Genomic DNA, 26,678 nt, shown 5'->3' with positions numbered 1-26,678 from the left:
TCCTTGTACAATCATCGATCCTAATGGAAAGTTTGGGGCAAAAGCAATTGATGGATACTTTCTTGGGTATGCCACCCCTAACTTACGAGTCTGGAATCTAGAGACTAAAAGGGTCGAGGAATGGTCTGAGGTCAGAGTACAAAGGCACACTTTGCCAGTCAAAAATCCGGGTCAACCTTGGATGTTTGAGTACGATGACTTCTTCAATTCGATCAATGTTGAAGCCGTTGAAGAAAATGCTGCGGCTAGGATGTTTTTCGAGAGTGACAATGCAATAGTTTCACCGGTGGTTCGTCCAATTCTTGTTAATCAAGAACCATCTTCTTCGGTGAACAATAATACTCTCAACAATGAGGATTTTCATGATGCAAACGAATTGAACGAATCTTCAGAGGATGATGAATTTCTAGATGCAGATCAGGAAGCTCCCACAATAGCAGTTCATGGTACTTCAGAGGGTACTCCTCCAGTGGATGCCCATAGAACAGCTGAGGCTACTGCATCATCCTCTTCGTCAATTCCGGGCCTTGATTTGGTTGTTGATCTTAATCTGAACAACCTGGGTATAAATGTTCCAGTTCCAGATAATCCAGAAACAAGGATTCATAATACCCATCCTCAACAAAACATCATTGGAAATGTGCAAAGTGGCGTTCAAACAAGAAACATGTTGCGAAATAACAACAATGCAGGCTTGTATGCAACTATTCGAGAATCCGGGCAACAAAACGATTGGTCCTTCGCGTGTTATGTCTCACAGGAAGAACCAAGAACGTGGAAAGAAGCCTTGAAAGACAACGCTTGGGTTGAAGCAATGCAGGAAGAACTGCAACAATTCCAGAAGCTGGGTGTCTGGAAACTCGTAGAGAAACCTGCTGGATACAAGAAGATTGGTACCCGTTGGGTGTTTAAATGCAAAAAGGATGACCGCGGAGTTGTTATCCGAAACAAAGCACGTTTAGTCGTTCAAGGTTTTCGTCAGATTGAAGGGATCGACTACAACGAAGTGTATGTGTAACACCCCCAAAATACCACCTGCGGGAAAACCCCCGCGAGGCGTGTTACACATCAGAGTCTGAGCCACCAATCACATTGAACCAATAGAAAATACTTAATAAAACATGTTATCAATTCAATAATGTTGAGTAGCGGAAGCATACAATAAATTGTTTTGTAATCGTTTCATAATAACTCAAAACCAAAGTGTCAATACTAGTAATCCCATAGCTTCAATCCATGACAACTCCAGCACTCCCAGATAGCAAGTCCACGCTCCAAAGTTAACGACCTACAAGCATGCAACAAGTGTGTCAGACTACGCTGGTGAGTTCAAGGTGTTATTACGCGTTGTGTTACCAGATATATGTTAATACGATTCCATGATATGTTACGATGTTGCTCAAGTTAGATTACCCTAGGGACTACGCCCTTACGTAACCGAGGAGTGTGCCTCTTAGCAACCCACTATGTTGTTCGGTTAGTTACCCTAGGGGAACCGCCCTTACGTAACCGAGGAGTGTGCCTCTAAACAACCATAGTGAAACCCAGATAATTAGTACCTAATAGCGCTATCAACTAATTACCCCCATTGCCCTCCAGGCAATGACCAAAACCGATTAAGTTGTTTACCCAATGTTTCCCGTCCAAATGTTTACTAGTTGTCCCAAACCACCGGGACGCATGCTTGAGAAAATGCAATGAACTCACCTGGGATTGCTCGGTATGATTCACACAGTTCAATTAAGTTACAAAGTGGTCAACCCCGTCCTACCAAAGTTATTATGCTAGTCAGATTCGTATACAAGTTGTACAAGTATTCGGCATCATAATCCACGTATAGGCATCGACGTAAACAGTCACGTAAACAAGCAAAGTCCAAGTGTTCAGCCCAATCAGTTGGGCTCGTATTGTGCAGGCCCAATATCAGCATGTACGGTTATATGGTCTCGAGTCGCAACCAGCGATCTCGAGTCGCAACGAGGGGTTTCGAGTCGCAACTGTGGTTTACGAGTCGCAACAGAGATTACGAGTCGCAACAGTGGTTTCGGTTTGTCATGGTCTGGTTACGAGTCGCAACTGGACTCGCAACCACGGTTTCGAGTTGTGCTCTGTGTGTACCAGTGTGGGGTCTCGAGTCGTAACTAGACCCGCAATTATGGTCTCGACTCGCAATCATGTGTCGCAACCAAGTGTGTAACAGTTTTCCTGATTTGTAGCATCTAAATTCCGTAACAGATTATGCATAATTTTGGCAATTCAATCAGAATCAATTAACAGTTTTGTTTACCATACAAACGAATCAAACAGGCAGTTTTAACATAATTCTCATGAACCCTAGTCATGATCAAAGCGTGAATATCAATTTTTTTACCAAACATAAATCGGTTTAGACCCTAAAGCATAACAATTTCCCAGCTAAATCATAATCAAACCCAAGATACCATTAACACCTCATACAATATATATCCGGTAATCACCTATAATAGCCGATTCATGAACATTAATAGTTAACATCAAAATCAAACATACTATCATGCAACAATACTCACAAGAACATTCATATAACAGCCGATTCCTCAACAATATTCAAACCAACAATAAACATATCAATTACTAACCGAATTAGAGAAGGGACAAGAGTGATCCTCGGTTGTAGGGTGTGGGTGTGTCGCCGGGTTCCAAGTAGCCGAGAGGGAGAGAGAGAGTCTTGTGTGTGTGTGTGTTGTAACTAACTAAGGGCAATAACCCCTAAAGAGATGTTTGTTTGTGGGCATGAGAGTGGGCCGAGCCCCACATCTCGAGTACAAATATTACGGCCCAAAGTTCATGTTGTGTGGTTCGGTTTGTTTATGACATACATACATGCACTCATATAACACAAAACACAAAATCATAACGTCATAACAATCGTAATAGTTCACATCAGCACATAATGTTACACAGAAGTGGGCTCGAATTACGAGTTGTCACAGTATCCCCAACTAAAAGGAAATTTCGTCCCGAAATTTAGTACGCACACACTGAGAAAGCTAAAAGCTAGCTAAGTTTAAGTTAGGTAAGTTATATCGTTTGCTGGTTTTCCTGGGGTGTCACATCCTCCCCAACTTGAATGGGAATTTCGTCCCGAAATTCGTTAGTTGCACCAACACTAGGTTCGCTAGGTTTTGACTGGTCTTCGGGGAACAAATGTGGATACTTAAGTTTCATCTGGTCCTCGCGTTCCCACGTGAACTCTGGACCACGTCTTGAGTTCCAACGAACTCTCACAATCGGTATACGGCTGTGTTTACTAACTTTAACTTCCCGATCCATGATTTCAATAGGTTCTTCGACAAACTGCAATTTGTCGTCTATCTTCAGCTCTTGAAATGGTACTACTAGTGTTTCATCAACCAAACACTTCTTTAGCTGCCATACGTGAAACACATCATGAACATTACCCAACTCAGCAGGTAATTCCAACCTGTAGGCCACCTTTCCAATCCGTTCTAAAATTTTGAATGGCCCTACATAACGAGGGTTTAGTTTGCCGCGTTTTCCAAAACACACCACACCCTTCCAGGGTGAAACCTTTAACATAACGCGGTCATTAACTTCAAATTCCAACGGTTTACTACGCTTGTCAGCGTAGCTCTTCTGTCGGTCACGAGCTGCGGCCATACGGTTTCTGATCTGCACAATGCTTTCCGATGCTTCAAGAACAAACTCAGGTCCTGTGATCTGGCTATCACCCACCTCATGCCAACAGAGAGGTGAACGACATTTCCGTCCGTACAGTGCTTCGAACGGAGCTGCCTTAATACTTGAATGGTAGCTGTTGTTGTAGGAGAATTCTATCAACGGTAGGTGCTTCTCCCATCCTTTTCCAAAGTCGAGTACGCATGCCCGAAGCATATCTTCGAGTGTTTGGATGGTGCGCTCGCTTTGACCATCCGTCTGCGGGTGATAAGCGGTACTCATGTCGAGTTGGGAACCAAACGATTTATGCATAGACTGCCATAACTCTGAAGTGAAACGCGGATCACGGTCCGAAATGATCGAAGTTGGCACTCCATGCCTAGAAACCACTTCCTTAAGGTAGATTGCTGCCAATTGAGAAAACTTGTCTGTTTCCTTGATTGCTAAGAAGTGTGCTGATTTCGTGAGGCGATCAACAATCACCCAAATAGTGTCGTTCCCAGCCTGAGTTCTGGGTAATCCTGTCACGAAATCCATAGCGATCTGTTCCCACTTCCATGTGGGTATCTCCGGTTGCTGCAGTAGACCCGAGGGCTTTTGATGTTCTGCTTTGACTTTAGCACAGGTCAGACATTTCCTTACCTAGGTTGCTATATGAGCCTTCATGCTGGGCCACCAGTAGGTAGTTTTCAGGTCGTGGTACATCTTATCTGATCCGGGATGTACAGAGTAGCGTGATTTGTGTGCCTCTTCCATTACAAGTTCCCGTAAGTTGCCAAAGAGTGGAACCCAAATGCGTCCAGTTACGTAGTAGGCGCCGTCTCCCTTTTGTTCTAGTCGTTGTCTCGAGCCACGTAAAGCTTCAGCTCGAACATTCTCTGGTTTCAATGCTTCTAACTGAGCATCCCGTATCTGGGAAGGGAGATTGGACTGAATCGTGAGTTGCAATGCTCGCACGCGCCTAGGTGCATTATCCTTTCTGCTGAGGGCGTCAGCTACAACGTTCGCCTTGCCCGGATGGTACTTGATGGCACATTCATAATCGTTCAATAATTCCACCCATCGTCGTTGTCGCATATTCAACTCTTTCTGGTCGAAGATGTGCTGGAGGCTTCTATGGTCGGTGTAGATGGTGCATTTGGTACCGTACAGATAGTGCCTCCAAATCTTCAACGCAAACACCACCGCTCCTAAATCCAAGTCGTGTGTCGTGTAGTTCTTCTCGTGCACCTTCAGCTGACGAGAAGCATAAGCTATTACTTTCTCGCGTTGCATCAACACACAACCGAGACCCTGAATCGAAGCATCACAATAAACCACAAAGTCTTCAGTACCCTCTGGTAACGACAAGATTGGTGCACTGCAAAGTTTCTGTTTTAACAACTGGAAGGCCTCTTCCTGCTTCGTTCCCCAAGAGTACGCCGTGTTCTTCTGTGTCAGTGAGGTGAGAGGTTGCGCGATTTTCGAGAAGTCTTTAATAAACCTTCGATAGTATCCAGCGAGACCAAGAAATTGACGCACCTCAGACGGAGTCTTTGGTGCCGCCCAATTCTTAACTGCGTCCACCTTCGCAGGGTCCACATGTATCCCTTTTTCGTTAACAACATGCCCAAGGAAATGCACTTCCCGAATCCAAAAGTCGCACTTAGAAAACTTCGCATACAGCTGTTCCCTTCTCAAGAGTTCCAAGATGAGACGTAGGTGACGCTCGTGATCTTCCTTGTTCTTGGAATAGACTAAGATGTCGTCAATAAACACTATAACAAACTCGTCGAGATATGGCTTGCATACGCGGTTCATGAGATCCATGAAAACTGCTGGTGCATTGGTCAATCCAAACGGCATGACCAAAAACTCATAGTGTCCGTAGCGCGTTCGAAAGGCTGTCTTGGGAACATCCTCATCCCTAACCCTTACCTGGTGATAACCCGACCTTAAGTCGATCTTTGAATAGAAGCTTGACCCTTGCAACTGGTCGAACAAGTCGTCAATGCGTGGTAACGGATAGCGGTTCTTAATGGTCACCTTGTTGAGCTCTCGATAGTCGATACACATACGGAATGACCCGTCCTTCTTCTTTACGAACAGAACTGGGGCTCCCCAAGGCGAAGAACTGGGTCGAATAAAGCCCCTGTCCAACAACTCCTGCAGTTGATTAGACAGTTCCTGTAACTCTCCTGGTGCTAACCGGTAAGGAGCTCGAGCAATTGGAGCCGCTCCCGGTGCAAGATCAATCTGAAATTCTACTTGACGGTGAGGAGGTAACCCTGGTAGCTCCTCTGGGAATACATCCGCGAATTCTCGCACCACTGGTAGATCCTCGATCTTACTTTCTTCAGACTGAGCGTTGGTAACTAGCGCTAACAGTGCAGGATACCCCTTTTGTAGATACTGTTGTGCACGCATGGCCGTGATAATCCCAGCCATCGTCCCACTACGATGCCCTTGAACTAACAGTGACTCTCCATCAGGGAGAGGAATACGTACAATCTTCTCCTTACATAGAATTTCTGCTTGGTGCTTAGACAACCAATCCATGCCTACCACTATGTCAAAACTACCGAGCGTAACGGGAAGGAGGTCAATATCAAACACCTGACCCACGAGATCTAGTTTGCACCCGAAAAGAACGTTCGAGGCTTCTATCGTTTTACCATCAGCTAATTCTACTACTTGTTTAACTTCTAGAGGTGTTGGGGTTATCCCTAATCGTTGACTAAACTCTAGGGACACATAACTCCAATCGGCGCCCGAATCAAATAATACAGAAGCAATACGATCATTAACAGGAAACGTACCAGTTACAACGTTGCCGTCATTCCTGGCATCCCCTGCTCCAAGCTGAAACACTCTGCCCCGAGCACCATTACCCCCGTTGTTGCCGTTGTTGTTATTGTTGTTGTTCCCAGCATTGTTATTATTCGGGCGGTTGTTGTCGTTAACGTTCTGGTTTAACTGAGGGCAATCCCGCTTAAAGTGACCCTCGTCACCGCACTGATAGCACCCCTTTCTGAAACCCTGGTTCTGCTGGGGTGGTTGCCCCTGTTGTCTCTGGTTCTGCTGGTTCTGTTGCTGCTGGTGTTTGGGTTGTGAGGTCCTACAATCCCTGGCCTCATGGCCTGGCTTACCACACTTGTTACACGTCCGACCACACGGCCCCCAATGATGATAGCCACATTTGTTACACCGTGGCTTCCTCCCTGCATATGAACCCTGGCTGTGGCCACTCCCCTGGCCTTGATTGACAGAAGACGACTGGCTGACGTTGCGGTTGCTGTTGTCTGGCCTTTTCTGAGTTTGACCAGCACTGGATGCTTTGTCGTAGTCGCTCCACTTTCGTTTGTTATCATTGGCAGATGTAGCAGCAGTGGGTGTCGCAGCAGCAGTGGCTGAAATGCGCGGAGGCAACGATTCACTTTCTACCTCTTGGTCCACAATCTTATGAGTCAGACGAACAATCTGTGTCAAATCATTGAGATGGGCTGCAGTGACCAAGCTCTTCACACGCGGAGGCAACCCTTTGATGAATAACTCAATCCTCCGAGACATAGGCCGGGACAAGTTCGGGCACATGTCGGCCAGTTCATACGATCGCTTCACATACGCTTCGACTTCAGATCCAACCATCTTCAAGTCGTAGTATTCATTTTCCAACTTCTGGACCTCGTCCCGAGGACAGTACTCCTCCCTGATCAGTTCTTTAAAATCTTCCCAAGTTGTGGCATTCGCTGCCTCAATTCGCAACAACTGCACTTGGGCGTTCCACCATGTTAGGGCACCATCAGCCAAGGTACCCGCAGCATATTTCACCCTGTCCCCAGCGGGACAGTTACAGATAGCGAACACAGACTCCGCTTTCTCGAACCATCTTAGAAGTCCCACAGCCCCTTCAGTCCCGGTGAAGGTCTGTGGCTTGCAGTCCATAAACATTTTGAACGTACACACAGGCTGGTTAGGTTGAGGTTGCGCTTGCTGACCTAAATGACGAAAGGGAACACATTATAGGGATGAAAAGACGTGTACGTGGTATAAGAGTAAAGAGTACTTGGTACATTCCGTACCAGCTTGATAGGCCGCTAAAGCCTCAGCCACGCGGGTATTGATTAGGTCATTCAACTCAGCCTGAGTCATGTTGATGTTGCCACGTCCGTGTCCTCGTGCACTCATGTTTCTATAGTTGGGAATAAACCGATTTAGAAATCAAAACGAGATGGAAGTCAGGTGTCATACAGATATCCATATACTACCAAGTTTGCACATAGTAAGGCAGAACCCTTCTCACGCTCGATAAGCCTCACTGGGACTTGCATGCACCCCGCGTTATTATTAAGTGTGCACCCATAATAATAAGGCGATTTGCATGTTCATCTCAGAGCCTCTTAGCTTACGCTCGAAGTTTCCCCCGTTCAAACAACACAACAGATGGTATCACAGGTCTATAGTTCGTGTGAGTCGAAGAGTAGTGTCACACTATCAGGTCACTACGGTGTTAAATGTTTTAGTCGATATATGTTATGAGTGTGTGGCTGCTAAGTAAATAATGTATAAAGTGAGAGAGACGAACCTTGCAATCTGGAGCTGAGTGTCATGATCGATGTTCGAAGGCGTTCGGTTATAGTCTGGTTTTACAAAACGTTTTAAAACCTAGTTCACTATAACCAGTGGCTCTGATACCAAACTGTAACACCCCCAAAATACCACCTGCGGGAAAACCCCCGCGAGGCGTGTTACACATCAGAGTCTGAGCCACCAATCACATTGAACCAATAGAAAATACTTAATAAAACATGTTATCAATTCAATAATGTTGAGTAGCGGAAGCATACAATAAATTGTTTTGTAATCGTTTCATAATAACTCAAAACCAAAGTGTCAATACTAGTAATCCCATAGCTTCGATCCATGACAACTCCAGCACTCCCAGATAGCAAGTCCACGCTCCAAAGTTAACGACCTACAAGCATGCAACAAGTGTGTCAGACTACGCTGGTGAGTTCAAGGTGTTATTACGCGTTGTGTTACCAGATATATGTTAATACGATTCCATGATATGTTACGATGTTGCTCAAGTTAGATTACCCTAGGGACTACGCCCTTACGTAACCGAGGAGTGTGCCTCTTAGCAACCCACTATGTTGTTCGGTTAGTTACCCTAGGGGAACCGCCCTTACGTAACCGAGGAGTGTGCCTCTAAACAACCATAGTGAAACCCAGATAATTAGTACCTAATAGCGCTATCAACTAATTACCCCCATTGCCCTCCAGGTAATGACCAAAACCGATTAAGTTGTTTACCCAATGTTTCCCGTCCAAATGTTTACTAGTTGTCCCAAACCACCGGGACGCATGCTTGAGAAAATGCAATGAACTCACCTGGGATTGCTCGGTATGATTCACACAGTTCAATTAAGTTACAAAGTGGTCAACCCCGTCCTACCAAAGTTATTATGCTAGTCAGATTCGTATACAAGTTGTACAAGTATTCGGCATCATAATCCACGTATAGGCATCGACGTAAACAGTCACGTAAACAAGCAAAGTCCAAGTGTTCAGCCCAATCAGTTGGGCTCGTATTGTGCAGGCCCAATATCAGCATGTACGGTTATATGGTCTCGAGTCGCAACCAGCGATCTCGAGTCGCAACGAGGGGTTTCGAGTCGCAACTGTGGTTTACGAGTCGCAACAGAGATTACGAGTCGCAACAGTGGTTTCGGTTTGTCATGGTCTGGTTACGAGTCGCAACTGGACTCGCAACCACGGTTTCGAGTTGTGCTCTGTGTGTACCAGTGTGGGGTCTCGAGTCGTAACTAGACCCGCAATTATGGTCTCGACTCGCAATCATGTGTCGCAACCAAGTGTGTAACAGTTTTCCTGATTTGTAGCATCTAAATTCCGTAACAGATTATGCATAATTTTGGCAATTCAATCAGAATCAATTAACAGTTTTGTTTACCATACAAACGAATCAAACAGGCAGTTTTAACATAATTCTCATGAACCCTAGTCATGATCAAAGCGTGAACATCAATTTTTTTACCAAACATAAATCGGTTTAGACCCTAAAGCATAACAATTTCCCAGCTAAATCATAATCAAACCCAAGATACCATTAACACCTCATACAATATATATCCGGTAATCACCTATAATAGCCGATTCATGAACATTAATAGTTAACATCAAAATCAAACATACTATCATGCAACAATACTCACAAGAACATTCATATAACAACCGATTCCTCAACAATATTCAAACCAACAATAAACATATCAATTACTAACCGAATTAGAGAAGGGACAAGAGTGATCCTCGGTTGTAGGGTGTGGGTGTGTCGCCGGGTTCCAAGTAGCCGAGAGGGAGAGAGAGAGTCTTGTGTGTGTGTGTGTTGTAACTAACTAAGGGCAATAACCCCTAAAGAGATGTTTGTTTGTGGGCATGAGAGTGGGCCGAGCCCCACATCTCGAGTACAAATATTACGGCCCAAAGTTCATGTTGTGTGGTTCGGTTTGTTTATGACATACATACATGCACTCAAATAACACAAAACACAAAATCATAACGTCATAACAATCGTAATAGTTCACATCAGCACATAATGTTACACAGAAGTGGGCTCGAATTACGAGTTGTCACAGTATGCACCAGTGGCACGTCTCAAAGCAATTCGAATCTTTCTAGCCTATGCGTCCTTCAAAGGATTCAAGGTTTATCAGATGGACGTGAAAAGTGCATTTCTACATGGTGTGGTTGAAGAAGAGGTATACGTCGAACAGCCTCCAGGTTTTGAAGATCCTATCCATCCCGATCGGGTTTGGTTGCTCAACAAAGCTCTCTATGGTCTTCATCAAGCACCGCGAGCTTGGTATGCAACCTTATCTCACTATCTGCTGGAGAACGGTTTTCGTAGAGGTCTTATCGACTGTACTCTTTTCATCAAAGAACAAGATGGAGATCTTCTTCTGGTACAGGTATACGTTGATGATATTATTTTTGGTTCTACTAATGATGTCTTGTGTAGGAATTTCGAGCGCATAATGCAGGATAAATTCGAGATGAGTGCTATGGGGGAAATGACCTTCTTCTTGGGCCTACAAGTACAACAAACAGAGTCTGGGATATTCATCCATCAGACTAAATATGTTGGTGATATCTTGAGCCGGTTCCAGATGTCTGATGCAACGCCCATTGGTACCCCATTGCCAACAAATCACGGAATTACTCCTGACTTGAAGGGAGAAGCTGTTAGCCCCTCAAACTATCGCGCAATGATCGGATCTCTTATGTACCTCACAGCATCAAGGCCAGACATAATGTACCCAACGTGTCTGCTTGCCAGATATCAAGTTAACCCGAAGGCCTCACATCTTGCAGCTGTCAAAAGGATTTTTCGTTATTTGAAGGCGTACCCTGACACCGGTCTGTGGTACCCTAGGGATAATAACTTTGAATTGGTAGCTTTCAGTGATTCTGATTTTGGCGGATGCAAAATCGACGGTAAATCCACAACGGCTGGATGTCAGTTTTTAGGAAATCGCCTAGTCACATGGCAGTGCAAGAAGCAGACATGCGTCGCTACATCAACATGCGAAGCTGAATACATTGCTGCCTCAAGTTGTTGCTCCCAAGTTCTTTGGATCCAACAACAAATGCGGGACTACGGTTTTGAATTCCTAACTACTCCTATTTACGTTGATAATTCTGCTGCTTTAGATATCACTAGAAATCCTGTGCAGCACTCAAAGACCAAACACATCGAAATCAAATATCACTTCATACGTGATTGCTTTGAGAAAAGGCTAATCGATGTTGTTAAGGTCCACACCGATGACCAACGTGCCGACTTATTTACCAAAGCATTTGACAAATCAAGATTTGACTTTTTATTATTGGTAAACGGCATTAAGGTCAAGCAAGAGTAAAACCAACATCGGAAAATCATTTTTGTAAATATCTTTGTGTTTTCAATTTGTCTTAGTTTATTGATTTTAGGGGGAGTAAATCCAAAATCTGAAAATCCAAAAACATCGAAAAATTTCAAAAACACAAAAACAATAGAAAAACAAAAATGAGTTTCCTGGCGAGTAAAAGAGAAAGTGATAGTACATCAGTGGTCTATCCAAACCTCTTTAAACCTTAAATGAAAAACGATGAGCAGCTCTATATAAGATGTATCGGTAGGCTCACAATCATTTTAAAGTGTGCAGGGTGATATAAATCTTAATCGACTGAAGACCAGGTGGGAACCATTCATTGGCATATGGTCTTAGTACCGAAATTTCGTTTGATAGATTGCCGAGGTTCTGAGATATTCGGTCTTTATGCTGCTTATCATCTGGGAATCATGGTTGTATCTTTTACCGAACGGGGACGCAAGTCTAGATCTTCCATGATACTATACATACCGTGAACATATTACATACTGCATTCGACCTCAATAAGTGATAAACAATCACATGTCCAAAACAAATAAGTGATAAAATATCACATTTATCCGGGTGTCAAGTTCGTCTCTCTGCTGTACGGAAGTACTGACCTGTTCACGGACTTGCACCTGTGCCCTCATGCATATGAAAATCAAGTTCCTCATCAATAAGTGATTCTATCACATAGGGCTTGTTTTCAAATCAAAATAAGTGAGAATCTCACATCATATACGGTCAAACAGATGATAATCGGTATACTCACCGGTAAGATGAACTCTCGTGCATACCTTGATACGGGAATGTGTCGTGATGTGGATGAACACCGGTCGGTAAGTATAAATCATACCTTAACGTATCCCCTCGCCATGATTACATCTGATAAGTTGAGTTTAAGTGGACAACAATACCGATAATTGTTATAGGATGCTTATCTTAATGTTAATTAACTGAACAACAAGAGTGTTTTGGCATGACCGTACACTGATATGATTCTCTTACCCTCGAAACTCCCAAAAAGAATGTCTGTATATATTTATTTACTGTTTAATTTTTATTGTTTTTCTTTTAAACAGTTTCGTCGTTTGGTGCATATCAGCACGACATTAGCGGTGATGTCGTTTGATAACACTCAAAAGATATTAAAATTGTTGTCTTTTGAGAAATTCAAAAATACCAAAAAGATTTTATTTCTGCTTTATTTTCGATCGTACAATGTTTGAACTCGAGTCTTCGTTACCTGAAACCTGAACGAAAACCGAATTGACTAAATCTTCTTAAACGGTCGAAATTTGCAAGTTTTGAAAGTTAAACTAAAATTGACAAATTTATTAAACTTTCAAACTGTCGGACGGTGTTTGATTGTGACATGGTCATATGTGTGTCATTTGTTTATGTTTACTATATTCCAAGCAGTTGTTCTCATTACGCGTTTAGATTTCTTGCATGTGCAGATTCTAAAGGCAAGGAGAACATGGTCGATGACAAGCTTCGGAATGAAGACACGACGTGAAGGCACTCAAGTGATGAAGATGATCGAGTTGCCGCTGGCCATCATCAACACCACAAGGATCTCACTTCATAAAGATCAAGTTTTTCACGAGCATAACTCAAGGGGGAGCTTATGTTAAGGGGGAGTTTGTCATCACACTTCCTACATGATACGGGTAGTTTGTTGATACACTCTCGGCTTTCAAGACGTGAAGACTTTGAAGATCCTCCGACATTGAAGACTTGAAAGGACATCAGAGTTTTGAGAACTCGAAGACCAAAGACCATCGAAGTTCGAGACGAGTCTACAACTATAGAAGATAAAGATAAAGCTACAGCCAAGGGGGAGTTTGTTGATGCACTTGTGTCTGTACTTTGTCTGTATTCGGTCACGATGTAAACGATGTCCTTGTTATTGTTGTAAGTTGACCAAGTCAACCATCCTCCGGTTTGACTTGGACAACAGTTTGTAAAATGTTGTAAGATGTTCTGTGTCGAAGGATAGCTAATCGAAGGATATTGTAGATCCTTCGATGACATCGAAAGATAGGCTACGAAGGATACTGTGAGACTTCGAAGGATATGCAATCCTTCGAAGTATTTGTGGATCCTTCGAACACCTTGTCATCGATAGATGATCCTTCGATCATCTATCGGATCCTTCGGACCAGACATCAGATGCTGGGTATATAAATACCCATGCAGTGTGTTGAGAACAGATAGATTCACACAGACACTTTCGAGAGAGCTTGAGAGCATTTTGTCCGAAAACACACACACATACTTGAGAGTTTGCAAGTTAGATTTGTAAACATTGTGCTTGTAACCGAAACCTTCATACGTATTAATACAGTGGTGTTAATCGGTGAACCTGGTGTGTTTGTGTTTATGCTTGTTTCATCCCGGTTTGCTTGCTAGCTTGGATTCCGCACTTGCCAGTGGGTTAGTATAACAAGGTTTAGGTTCGTCATCCTCCGGAAAGGGACCTACAATTATTTAAACAGTTATTTCGAAAAACTTGAAATATCATCAAACGAACCGGATTGGAACGTGATGATACTTCAAACTTTGAAATTTAAAGATTTCTTAGATTGCAAGGCTTTACTCGACATGATGGACGATGAAGAGTATATCGGAAAGTATAAGTATATTCTTCAAACAAAATTTGAAGAAATGGTAGAATGGTTTATGATAAAGAAACTGGGAATAACCACGAGACCATTACCGGCCTATGCGTCGAATAATCGGAAGGTGTTTTTGCTGGATCTGTATCTAGAAATAGAAAAGGAAGGAGGACACAGAAGTGTGACTGAGAATAATCTGTGGCCTAAGGTGGCCAAAGATATGGGATTCGAATACAGTGATGGTGAGTTAATGCGTCTCATATATGTGATGTATCTGGACGTCCTTGTCTACTACTATAAGTTTAAGATCGTTCAGTCAGGAGTCAGTGAAAGGGATAATTCAGATGATAAGGAAGTGCTGGAATCCAAGATGGATATGCGGAGCAGCCGCAGTGAAGGAGAAGACATCAAGAATGACATAGAAGAAGATGACTGTCGAGATGGTGCAGGAAGTCCAAAGAAGCACTATGCATTTTTCACAAATGATGGCTGGAACGAGATCAAGAGACGAAGACAAGCCAGGAGAATCTTCGATTTCAACAAGGCAAAGGCAGCTGTGGATGCGGCTAATGAAAGTGTTCTTCAACATTCTCGTAGACTCAATTATGTTTAGGGGAGAGTGTTAGAATATTATAAACATAATTTCGTATTTATATGTAACGATTTATAGGATATATAAACTTATATGTATGTATGTAAAATCGAGGAGGTGTGTCTTATGGATTGTATCGGTTTCGAATGGTGGTTATTCCCGCCAAACTCAACCGTCCCTCCAACCGTTTCTCCTCCCAATGTATTTAAGTCTTTTGCCGGGAATTCTCTCGGCACCAAGACAATTATAACTGTTAGTAATTGTCCACATTTATCACATCATCGTTTGTCCAACTTTCAAGCCATTCTCAAACTGTTTATCGACATCATGAACACCAATTCTTGTGATGATTCCGCTGTGTCGAGTTCTGGAGGCCAACATCACTTCCGCTTAATCTTTCAATGTTGATTTTCGAGAGAGTAATTTGTACGCTTTTCAACTTGCCAATCCCTGACAGCATTTGAAACAAAAGCGGAGTGTCCCTAACATCAAGATGCCTCAGGTTTTTAAGCATTAGGAAGTTGTTAGACAACTGAGTTAATTCATAACAACCAGATAGGATCAATGTTTGTAGATTGTAGAGATTGCAAACTTTTTCCGGAAGATGTGTGATACGAGTTCGAGATAGATTAAGATATCTCAAGTGACTCAAAGTACCAATGAACTCCGGTACCTCACTTATAACAAAGTGGCTCAAACATAAAACCCTTAACAACGATAACGAAGGAAGCAAATCAGTGAGAAACTTATTGGATAAGAAGAAATCTCTCCAGGTTTTTACTTCCCCAACGTACGTTGCCATGAATGTCCTCAAACTTTTCGCTTTTGTGAATGCCTCAAATTTCGTGTAAGCTACATATTCTTCACGAGCAAATGACATATGGCGGTATTTTTCCCACTGCTCCATCCTAATACTTTTCTCCGACTCATTGTCAAACCTTAAATAAAACTCGGTAGCAATTGATGTCGCCATGTCATTCATGAGGTCATGCATCACAAATAATGATTCATTATTAGGTGCATGTTGAAAAAATGATCTTGACAAGAGCTCGTCAAAGAATTCATGACCCAAGCGTTCTTCGGTTGATATGCTTGTAGTTGGCTAGTGCAAGAACCCTTCTGCCATCCATAATAAAACCAGCTCCTTCTTGTCAAACAGGAAGTCCTTGGGAAACAAGGAGCAGTAAGCAAACAACTGCTTCAAAGTTGCAGAAAGATCATGGTAGCTTAGTCTTAGGGCTGGGAGAATTCCACCTTCATCTTTTAATCTCCATATCTCACTGTTTAACACTTCCTTCCAGTGCTCTACTTCTTCTTTTTTGGTTCTCAACAGTCTACCAAGTGCTATTAAAGCCAAAGGTAACCCACCACATTTTTGCACAATACCTTCAGCATATGGTTTGAGTGACATATGTGAATCAAAGTTATTTACACCTAATGCATGTCGAGCAACTAAAGACAGAGCCTCGTCACCTAGAAGGCTGAGCAACTGCATGTTTAGAGGATTGTAAACCAACTGTTTGAGCAATTGATCCTTTCGTGTTGTTATGATGATTCTACTTCCAGGAGAACATGTATAAAACGGTCTAACAAGGGTTTCCCAATCTGCATAACTTTCAGTCCACACATCATCTAGTACCAAGAGAAATTTTTTACCCCTTAGGTGATCTCCAAGGGCTTCTTGAAGAAGGTTCAGATTTGTAAGATTCTCGTTTACCTTTGCCATAGCTTCAAAGATCTCTTTACTTATACGAAAGCTATCAAACTCATCCGAGACGCAAACCCACGCCTTGAGTTCGAAGTGATCCTTGACTTGTTTTTCATGATACAAAAGCCTAGCCAGCAGGGGCGGAACTAGCAATTAACGAGCCGTAGCACGGGCTACGGCTCAACTTCGTATCGGTAGTGTATTTTTTTGACAGAGGGCGGATTTATGTGGTGGTCAGGGGTTGCCCAGGATACCCAAACAAATATTAGGATACCCCTGAGTGTAAGTAAAGATAAAATAAAATGATATTAAGGAAACGAAAAGTTCCGGCGTACAGAAACTTGTAGCGGCTCCGGATAAAGAACGGAGAAGATGAAGTTTGTAATGAAAAGGAGAAGAATTATATTTAACTAGCAGGATGCCCGCGCGATGCGGCGGGGGCGACACTTTACATTGCGGTACTCGTTATTATCCTGAACCAAAGTTCATAAGCGAAGTCATCGGTTAGTCTTTAACAAATGGAGTTGTATTAAGGTTACCAAAATATAATAAGCACCAGATAACACATGGTTTACATCAACAAATATTATTAAGTGTAAAGAATCATCACCCAACCTTACAAATTGTATCAAGTTCAAAGAGTAGGACATGATAGAACTTCCCATCACTTGCACCATCCCTGCAAATTAAGAACCACAAGAGAACGTAGCTAAATGTTATCATTTTGATTTCTAAATAATCTACCAATATAAATAAAGATGTTCTTTTAACTATAGAAAATGATCCAAAGCGGTTTTTCCCAGTCGCCTTCTCGAAAGATATTAAGAGCTCTCTACACTTAGCATTTCCAAGTGTTTGCATCAACTAATTTTATAATAGATATTTATAAAAACAAATCAATTTTTTTTTAAAAGTTGCATGAAGTTCACATGTGCACCTGATCATGCCTCTATTAACTTTTCAACGTTGAGGATCTTGCTAGGTTTTATACAACTCTTGTATAAAGTCTTGCCTGTGAGGTTATGCACTAACCAGTCCTGCATCCTTTGTAAGTTCTGGCCAATCTTGAAATGCAACAACCTTATTACAAGAACAGTGGTAAGTACAAGCTCAAAACTTCAAAGAAAGATTTGACGGTTTCAAACCAATAATCTAGGAGTTGGGGTTTACTTCTAACGATTCAAAGTGTTAAATTTTTTAAAACATAGACAACCTTTTATGGTTACCGCAACAATCGATGGGTTACTAACCTCCCCATCAACTCCAAATATTATCGTTGGGATATCACTAACGAGGGGTACTTTGGTGGCTTGTACTTATTAAGCATAATTAATCTCATAAACTAAGCTCACTGATATGAAGATGATAATTAAATGTCAAGGCCCATCAAGTATATAAGAGGCCCCATATACAAAAGGTTGACCAGCCGGAGACAGGACCGGGCTCACATGTTCCTGCATTTTCATAAACTTTTAACACAATAACTACATATATATGAGTGTAAAATAACAACTACTTAAAAAATTATATTATTTCTTACCGAGTAAGAACTCCAAACTGTAAAGGAACCATGCCGTCTAAAAGTACTATTTAGGACCAGGTACTAATAGTGGCCTCACAACCCTATAGCCAGCTGCTGATAGACCAGCATACCGTTCCGGTGAAGGAGACTACACTGTTCGATAAAGTGGATTATCCCAAATGAGTTTGTAGTTGCCAACAGAGATTGCACAGATGTTACCCTACAAGTTATAATTCAACATTTGAGTATCTGAAATGCTACCCGGTGTTTAAAAAATAAAAAATTGAAACCTATAACAAATACATTACTTACTTGGTCTAAATTATACCATTGAGAAGGCAATATCAACAATGTAACATGTAATACATATAAAACCCAAATCAAAAACATAATAAGAATATCGCCAACCCACCTGTGCGAAAGGCAAAAAAAGTAACGTTGGAAGTTTAATACATTTGTAACTGAACTTATTGTTTTTGTCCCAGATAATTTGTATACTCTATGCCGAATCTAATGTCCTAAAAAAACAAGAAAGAAATATTAAATGGTATATATTTATTTGCACAAAAACAAAGGTATTCGTTACTCATTCAAAACAAACATATTATCATTTTGACCCGAACCCATTGAAATTGTTATCCAATCTACCCAACCCTTGTCTGTTTTACTCACGATTGATTATTCCATGACACGGTACGTATGACGTCTCTGTTTCTGTGCTTGGTTCACCTGAATGTTGAGATGTGAAGAGCATTCATATCGAACCCTTTGACCTACATGACAATTAAAAACAAACATAAACGTAACATGCTAATAAAAGATCTAAACTTATGTCATTATAGACCACCAGTTGAACCAAATGAAGGCATATGCTTAACATTTACATCATTGATAGTTTAACAGTTGAGAATCCACCTCTCAAACCATCAGCACCCGAGACATCTTTGACCATCTGTACAATACTCTTTTGCTTCTAGCCACACAAAAGCACTACACCACCATGACAAAATAGACCACAAATTGTAAGAGCATGTTACATGACCCAAAGTATAAAACATTACTAATGTAGTCAAACAAATTTACTTTCTAACTACACAGTGAATTTAAAATTGATTGTAAGCAATACATAACAGACATGTGTTTTGACTCAAAATAGCTCCACTCTGGATTCGAGTTTTCATAGACCACAATATCAATCAGGTGCATCACTCCTTCCCGAAAGCCACCGACAATGGCATTGGCTCCCCAAAAGAGCTATCTTCAAACTGAAACTATACACCACACCACACTCGGCATTATACAAATGAGAACTTTGCTTTTCTATGATCTCTGAAACAGATTACAGCAACGCACTTCAAATAATCATACACTTTTTATCCTTTGTTTAATAATAAGCGCCCTAACGTAAAACATGATTCCATCAACACAGATTGACTAAAATTTGTGTTGTCGAATTAAAAGTTGGGATTACCTGGACTCGTGATTGAAGACCAGATCAAGATGGGGAAGACCAGAATCAGCATTCGAAAACGACGGTGGGTGACTGCATCTGGTGATTTTCTTTCGTCTACATCACCACCGTCTCTGCTCTCTCTTCCGATGATGGTTTTCAGGCGGTTGGTAGACCGTCGTCGGCGACACGGAATTCCCGATCTGTCTCCTTCTCTCCTAGCCTATCTATCTATTTCTAATCAAGTTTATGGTGGTGAAAAATTGATATGTTTCCTTGTGAATGACAATCACAAACGAGATGGGCCGATTTGAGCGAGCAGAGGGAAGTCGGATATAGCCATTTAGTTGCAGATATATGGCTAAATCGGTTACAAATGGAGAGATAGTGTAGTGGGGAGAAGGAAGAGACGAAAAGCAATATGATTTTACAAATGGAGAGTGGTGGGTACGTAGAAACCATTTTGTTCTTACTGACTTCATTTTAAAAATCAAATTGTTTCTAGTTGGTTTTTTGCCACCCTTTTTCATGGAAGGTTTGTTAATATCTATAATAACATCTGAATATTAAGTCAAAGTGGTGCAAATAAAAATAGCATACATATCTAGTCATTTTTACTTTTTCAAATAAAATATCTATACAAAAATTAAATCTATACTATAATACATTTTATATTTTCTATTATAATCAAATCAAATACAAATATGACACAATTATTCGAAAATAGAACCAATAAATTTAACTCGCCAAATGATCGTGACATCAAACAAGACTTTGTATTGATACCAACTTTGTGCTAATCTGAAACACTACACGAAGTCAGAATTTGATTCTCACGGTTAAAACCCACTAATCTTTTATTATCAAGGAAAATTTTCTTTTGCAGTGGGTTGTATTCTTATTTTCGTATTTCTCAACTGATGGATGTAGTTTTAATTTCAATTTTTATTGTTACATATGGCAAAAATATGTAAAATAATTATAAGTTTGTTGTGGAGGAGGAATAGTCAAAAGTGTAACTAATTATCTATAATTTTGTTAAAACTCAAGGATTTAAGTGTAATAAGTTTAGGGGTTAAAAAATAAATGGTGTTTAAGAGTCTAAACTACCCTCATTTTAGGGGTCTTTCTATAAATAAAGGGGGGGAAAAGTTCTTATTTTTTGGGTATCTTAAAATACCCCTCTCTCATGCATTATAATATAGTATAGATATTAGCATTGGGAATGAAAAAGGGAAAGCAACACGTGCAAAGAAGTCACAGTCAAACTTTAATTAATATTTATTATGTTCTATATTTAATTTATTGTAAACATTTACTTCACAGATAAAATCTTATTATTTTTTTTTTCAATTTCTTTATTTATCATAATACCCGCATGAAAAAGATTCCTTGAAAATGTTAGACACCTATAATTTTCATGAAATTAAATTTTAGTTCTTTTGGTTAAAAGTTAAATAATACATGAAAAAACATTAAAATGCTTGTTTTGAAAAATATGATTTAATAAATTGTGTTTTTTTAATGTAAATTAATACTATATAATAAAGATTCTACAGGTTTATTTAATAAATATTCAGATTTCTTATATTAGTTTTGATGCAGTATATTCAGTTGATGCTACTTGCTATGCTCAATATTAAGTATATTAATTCTCTTGAGTTTATGGATTTTTTGTCATTTTGTTATCTAAATGCTTGATATGTTTTTATCTTACAAAATAATTAATCAAATCTCAATGAAAAGGATGCTACAAAGAGATATTTAGAGTCTTGAAGCCTGTTCATTCATTTTCTGCATATAAGTAAGTGAGAAGGTCAATACTATTTTTATTCTCATAGTTTTTACATGGTTAATGGTTAGTGTTATCTAACCTTCTCCGCCACAACACGGGTGGGCTTCTATCTAGCGTTTGTATACTTAAGCGTTAATTTGTAAGTCACCGGCCGCAACGCGGCAGGGGCTTCATCTAGTTTAATATTTTATTATTCAATCGGTGTAATACAAGTCTTCAACTCTTTTAGGACTGCTTTTTCAAGCATTTCATTTCGTGAATCATGTAGCTCATCACTCCATACAAGCTCTAACTCACTAAGCTTCTATTGTGAAAAGTTCGCCTCATGTACATAGGTTGCATTTTGCACTTTTTCCAAACCTACAACGGAAATTTTTTCATATAGATTCTTAAAGTCTTTAAGTCTGGCTATTTCACTTGTTAGAATATTATAAACATAATTTCGTATTTATATGTAACGATTTATAGGATATATAAACTTATATGTATGTATGTAAAATCGAGGAGGTGTGTCTTATGGATTGTGTCGGTTTCGAATGGTGGTTATTCCCGCCAAACTCAACCGTCCCTCCAACCGTTTCTCCTCCCAATGTATTTAAGTCTTTTGCCGGGAATTCTCTCGGCACCAAGACAATTATAACTGTTAGTAATTGTCCACATTTATCACATCATCGTTTGTCCAACTTTCAAGCCATTCTCAAACTGTTTATCGACATCATGAACACCAATTCTTGTGATGATTCCGCTGTGTCGAGTTCTGGAGGCCAACATAGTGGTATCAGAGCGACAGGTTACTCCAATCTTAGGGCAACATCTACAACTATTCCGTGTCAACATTGTGCAGACGAAAAAAGGGGAAGAAGGTGGCTAGTAAAACGATGTTACTACTGCAATAATCCGGGCCATCAAGTTTCAAACTGTAAGAGGAAAGAAAGTGATGAAGAAACTCAATTAATACGTCTTGCAATCAACACCGGGGTACAACAACGTGATGTGAAGAATGAAGAACACAGAAGTAGTTGGGAACCAGAATTCATAGTGACCGGAACAGATGGTGGCTTATGGTCGGAAATCTCTAAAAAATCATTTCTCTGGAAATTTAAACATGTTCAAACGTATTAAGAGTATGAAAGGGGTAGAGTCAAACACGGGTGAAAATCAGTTTTACTTCATAAGGGGTATCGGTGTTACGGAAGTAATTTCAGGAATCGAAAGAATTCGGATTCAAAGTGTGTTTTACTCGCAAGACATAGATAGGAATGTCTTAAGTTATGATCAACTAATCACACAAGGGTTTACTGTTAAATTCTCTGGGGATAAGTGTAAACTTTATCCTACATTTAGTGTTCCTCTAATAAATGGTATAGATGCAAAATCTGGGTTAACTAAGGAAGAAGAAATGGGGATTTTAGAGAAACAGAAAGTGATGAATAAAGAAGAAGAGTTTATGGCTTTCAAGAACGATTATTTAAACAGTTATTTCGAAAAACTTGAAATATCATCAAACGAACCGGGTTGGAACGTGATGATACTTCAAACTTTGAAATTTAAAGATTTCTTAGATTGCAAGGCTTTACTCGACATGATGGACGATGAAGAGTATATCGGAAAGTATAAGTATATTCTTCAAACAAAATTTGAAGAAATGGTAGAATGGTTTATGATAAAGAAACTGGGAATAACCACCAGACCATTACCGGCCTATGCGTCGAATAATCGGAAGGTGTTTTTGCTGGATCTGTATCTAGAAATAGAAAAGGAAGGAGGACACAGAAGTGTGACTGAGAATAATCTGTGGCCTAAGGTGGCCAAAGATATGGGATTCGAATACAGTGATGGTGAGTTAATGCGTCTCATATATGTGATGTATCTGGACGTCCTTGTCTACTACTATAAGTTTAAGATCGTTCAGTCAGGAGTCAGTGAAAGGGATAATTCAGATGATAAGGAAGTGCTGGAATCCAAGATGGATATGCGGAGCAGCCGCAGTGAAGGAGAAGACATCAAGAATGACATAGAAGAAGATGATTGTCGAGATGGTGCAGGAAGTCCAAAGAAGCACTATGCATTTTTCACAAATGATGGCTGGAACGAGATCAAGAGACGAAGACAAGCCAGGAGAATCTTCGATTTCAACAGGGCAAAGGCAGCTGTGGATGCGGCTAATGAAAGTGTTCTGCAACATTCTCGTAGACTCAATTATGTTTAGGGGAGAGTGTTAGAATATTATAAACATAATTTCGTATTTATATGTAACGATTTATAGGATATATAAACTTATATGTATGTATGTAAAATCGAGGAGGTGTGTCTTATGGATTGTGTCGGTTTCGAATGGTGGTTATTCCCGCCAAACTCAACCGTCCCTCCAACCGTTTCTCCTCCCAATGTATTTAAGTCTTTTGCCGGGAATTCTCTCGGCACCAAGACAATTATAACTGTTAGTAATTGTCCACATTTATCACATCATCGTTTGTCCAACTTTCAAGCCATTCTCAAACTGTTTATCGACATCATCAACACCAATTCTTGTGATGATTCCGCTGTGTCGAGTTCTGGAGGCCAACATCACTTCCGCTTAATCTTTCAATGTTGATTTTCGAGAGAGTAATTTGTAGGCTTTTCAACTTGCCAATCCCTGACAACATTTGAAACAAAAGCGGAGTGTCCCTAACATCAAGATGCCTCAGGTTTTTAAGCATTAGGAAGTTGTTAGGCAACTGAGTTAATTCATAACAACCAGATAGGATCAATGTTTGTAGATTGTAGAGATTGCAAACTTTTTCCGGAAGATGTGTGATACGAGTTCGAGATAGATTAAGATATCTCAAGTGACTCAAAGTACCAATGAACTCCGGTACCTCACTTATAACAAAGTGGCTCAAACATAAAACCCTTAACAACGATAACGAAGGAAGCAAATCAGTGAGAAACTTATTGGATAAGAAGAAATCTCTCCAGGTTTTTACTTCCCCAACGTACGTTGCCATGAATGTCCTCAAACTTTTCGCTTTTGTGAATGCCTCAAATTTCGTGTAAGCTACATATTCTTCACGAGCAAATGACATATGGAGGTATTTTTCCCACTGCTCCATCCTAATACTTTTCTCCGACTCATTGTCAAACCTTAAATAAAACTCGGTAGCAATTGATGTCGCCATGTCATTCATGAGGTCATGCATCACAAATAATGATTCATTATTAGGTGCATGTTGAAAAAATGATCTTGACAAGAGCTCGTCAAAGAATTCATGACCCAAGCGTTCTTCGGTTGATATGCTTGTAGTTGGCTAGTGCAAGAACCCTTCTGCCATCCATAATAAAACCAGCTCCTTCTTGTCAAACAGGAAGTCCTTGGGAAACAAGGAGCAGTAAGCAAACAACTGCTTCAAAGTTGCAGAAAGATCATGGTAGCTTAGTCTTAGGGCTGGGAGAATTCCACCTTCATCTTTTAATCTCCATATCTCACTGTTTAACACTTCCTTCCAGTGCTCTACTTCTTCTTTTTTGGTTCTCAACAGTCTACCAAGTGCTATTAAAGCCAAAGGTAACCCACCACATTTTTGCACAATACCTTCAGCATATGGTTTGAGTGACATATGTGAATCAAAGTTATTTACACCTAATGCATGTCGAGCAACTAAAGACAGAGCCTCGTCACCTAGAAGGCTGAGCAACTGCATGTTTAGAGGATTGTAAACCAACTGTTTGAGCAATTGATCCTTTCGTGTTGTTATGATGATTCTACTTCCAGGAGAACATGTATAAAACGGTCTAACAAGGGTTTCCCAATCTGCATAACTTTCAGTCCACACATCATCTAGTACCAAGAGAAATTTTTTACCCCTTAGGTGATCTCCAAGGGCTTCTTGAAGAAGGTTCAGATTTGTAAGATTCTCGTTTACCTTTGCCATAGCTTCAAAGATCTCTTTACTTATACGAAAGCTATCAAACTCATCCGAGACGCAAACCCACGCCTTGAGTTCGAAGTGATCCTTGACTTGTTTTTCATGATACAAAAGCCTAGCCAGCAGGGGCGGAACTAGCAATTAACGAGCCGTAGCACGGGCTACGGCTCAACTTCGTATCGGTAGTGTATTTTTTTGACAGAGGGCGGATTTATGTGGTGGTCAGGGGTTGCCCGGGATACCCAAACAAATATTAGGATACCCCTGAGTGTAAGTAAAGATAAAATAAAATGATATTAAGGAAACGAAAAGTTCCGGCGTACAGAAACTTGTAGCGGCTCCGGATAAAGAACGGAGAAGATGAAGTTTGTAATGAAAAGGAGAAGAATTATATTTAACTAGCAGGATGCCCGCGCGATGCGGCGGGGGCGACACTTTACATTGCGGTACTCGTTATTATCCTGAACCAAAGTTCATAAGCGAAGTCATCGGTTAGTCTTTAACAAATGGAGTTGTATTAAGGTTACCAAAATATAATAAGCACCAGATAACACATGGTTTACATCAACAAATATTATTAAGTGTAAAGAATCATCAACCAACCTTACAAATTGTATCAAGTTCATAGAGTAGGACATGATAGAACTTCCCATCACTTGCACCATCCCTGCAAATTAAGAACCACAAGAGAACGTAGCTAAATGTTATCATTTTGATTTCTAAATAATCTACCAATATAAATAAAGATGTTCTTTTAACTATAGAAAATGATCCAAAGCGGTTTTTCCCAGTCGCCTTCTCGAAAGATATTAAGAGCTCTCTACACTTAGCATTTCCAAGTTTTTGCATCAACTAATTTTATAATAGATATTTATAAAAACAAATCAATTTTTTTTTAAAAGTTGCATGAAGTTCACATGTGCACCTGATCATGCCTCTATTAACTTTTCAACGTTGAGGATCTTGCTAGGTTTTATACAACTCTTGTATAAAGTCTTGCCTGTGAGGTTATGCACTAACCAGTCCTGCATCCTTTGTAAGTTCTGGCCAATCTTGAAATGCAACAACCTTATTACAAGAACAGTGGTAAGTACAAGCTCAAAACTTCAAAGAAAGATTTGACGGTTTCAAACCAATAATCTAGGAGTTGGGGTTTACTTCTAACGATTCAAAGTGTTAAATTTTTTAAAACATAGACAACCTTTTATGGTTACCGCAACAATCGATGGGTTACTAACCTCCCCATCAACTCCAAATATTATCGTTGGGATATCACTAACGAGGGGTACTTTGGTGGCTTGTACTTATTAAGCATAATTAATCTCATAAACTAAGCTCACTGATATGAAGATGATAATTAAATGTCAAGGCCCATCAAGTATATAAGAGGCCCCATATACAAAAGGTTGACCAGCCGGAGACAGGACCGGGCTCACATGTTCCTGCATTTCATAAACTTTTAACACAATAACTACATATATATGAGTG

The 26,678-nt window shown here is 40.4% G+C and overlaps 2 protein-coding genes across 2 annotated transcripts; both read right to left on the bottom strand.

Moving 5' to 3' along the window:
• Positions 1-15,909: 15,909 nt before the first annotated feature.
• LOC110902094 (putative disease resistance RPP13-like protein 1) lies at positions 15,910-16,533 on the bottom strand. Its single transcript, XM_022148832.1, has one exon. The coding sequence runs from the start codon at positions 16,531-16,533 to the stop codon at positions 15,910-15,912; it is 624 nt and encodes a 207-aa protein (XP_022004524.1).
• Positions 16,534-24,572: 8,039 nt separating this feature from the next.
• LOC110902093 (putative disease resistance RPP13-like protein 1) lies at positions 24,573-25,196 on the bottom strand. The gene has a single exon (XM_022148831.1). It carries the CDS (start codon positions 25,194-25,196, stop codon positions 24,573-24,575), a length of 624 nt encoding a protein of 207 aa, XP_022004523.1.
• Between the last annotated feature and the right edge of the window lie 1,482 nt (positions 25,197-26,678).

Source organism: Helianthus annuus, chromosome 13 (assembly GCF_002127325.2).
Source record: "Helianthus annuus cultivar XRQ/B chromosome 13, HanXRQr2.0-SUNRISE, whole genome shotgun sequence".
Taxonomy (NCBI): Eukaryota; Viridiplantae; Streptophyta; class Magnoliopsida; order Asterales; family Asteraceae; genus Helianthus; species Helianthus annuus.
This window is presented reverse-complemented; position numbering and strand designations above follow the sequence as displayed.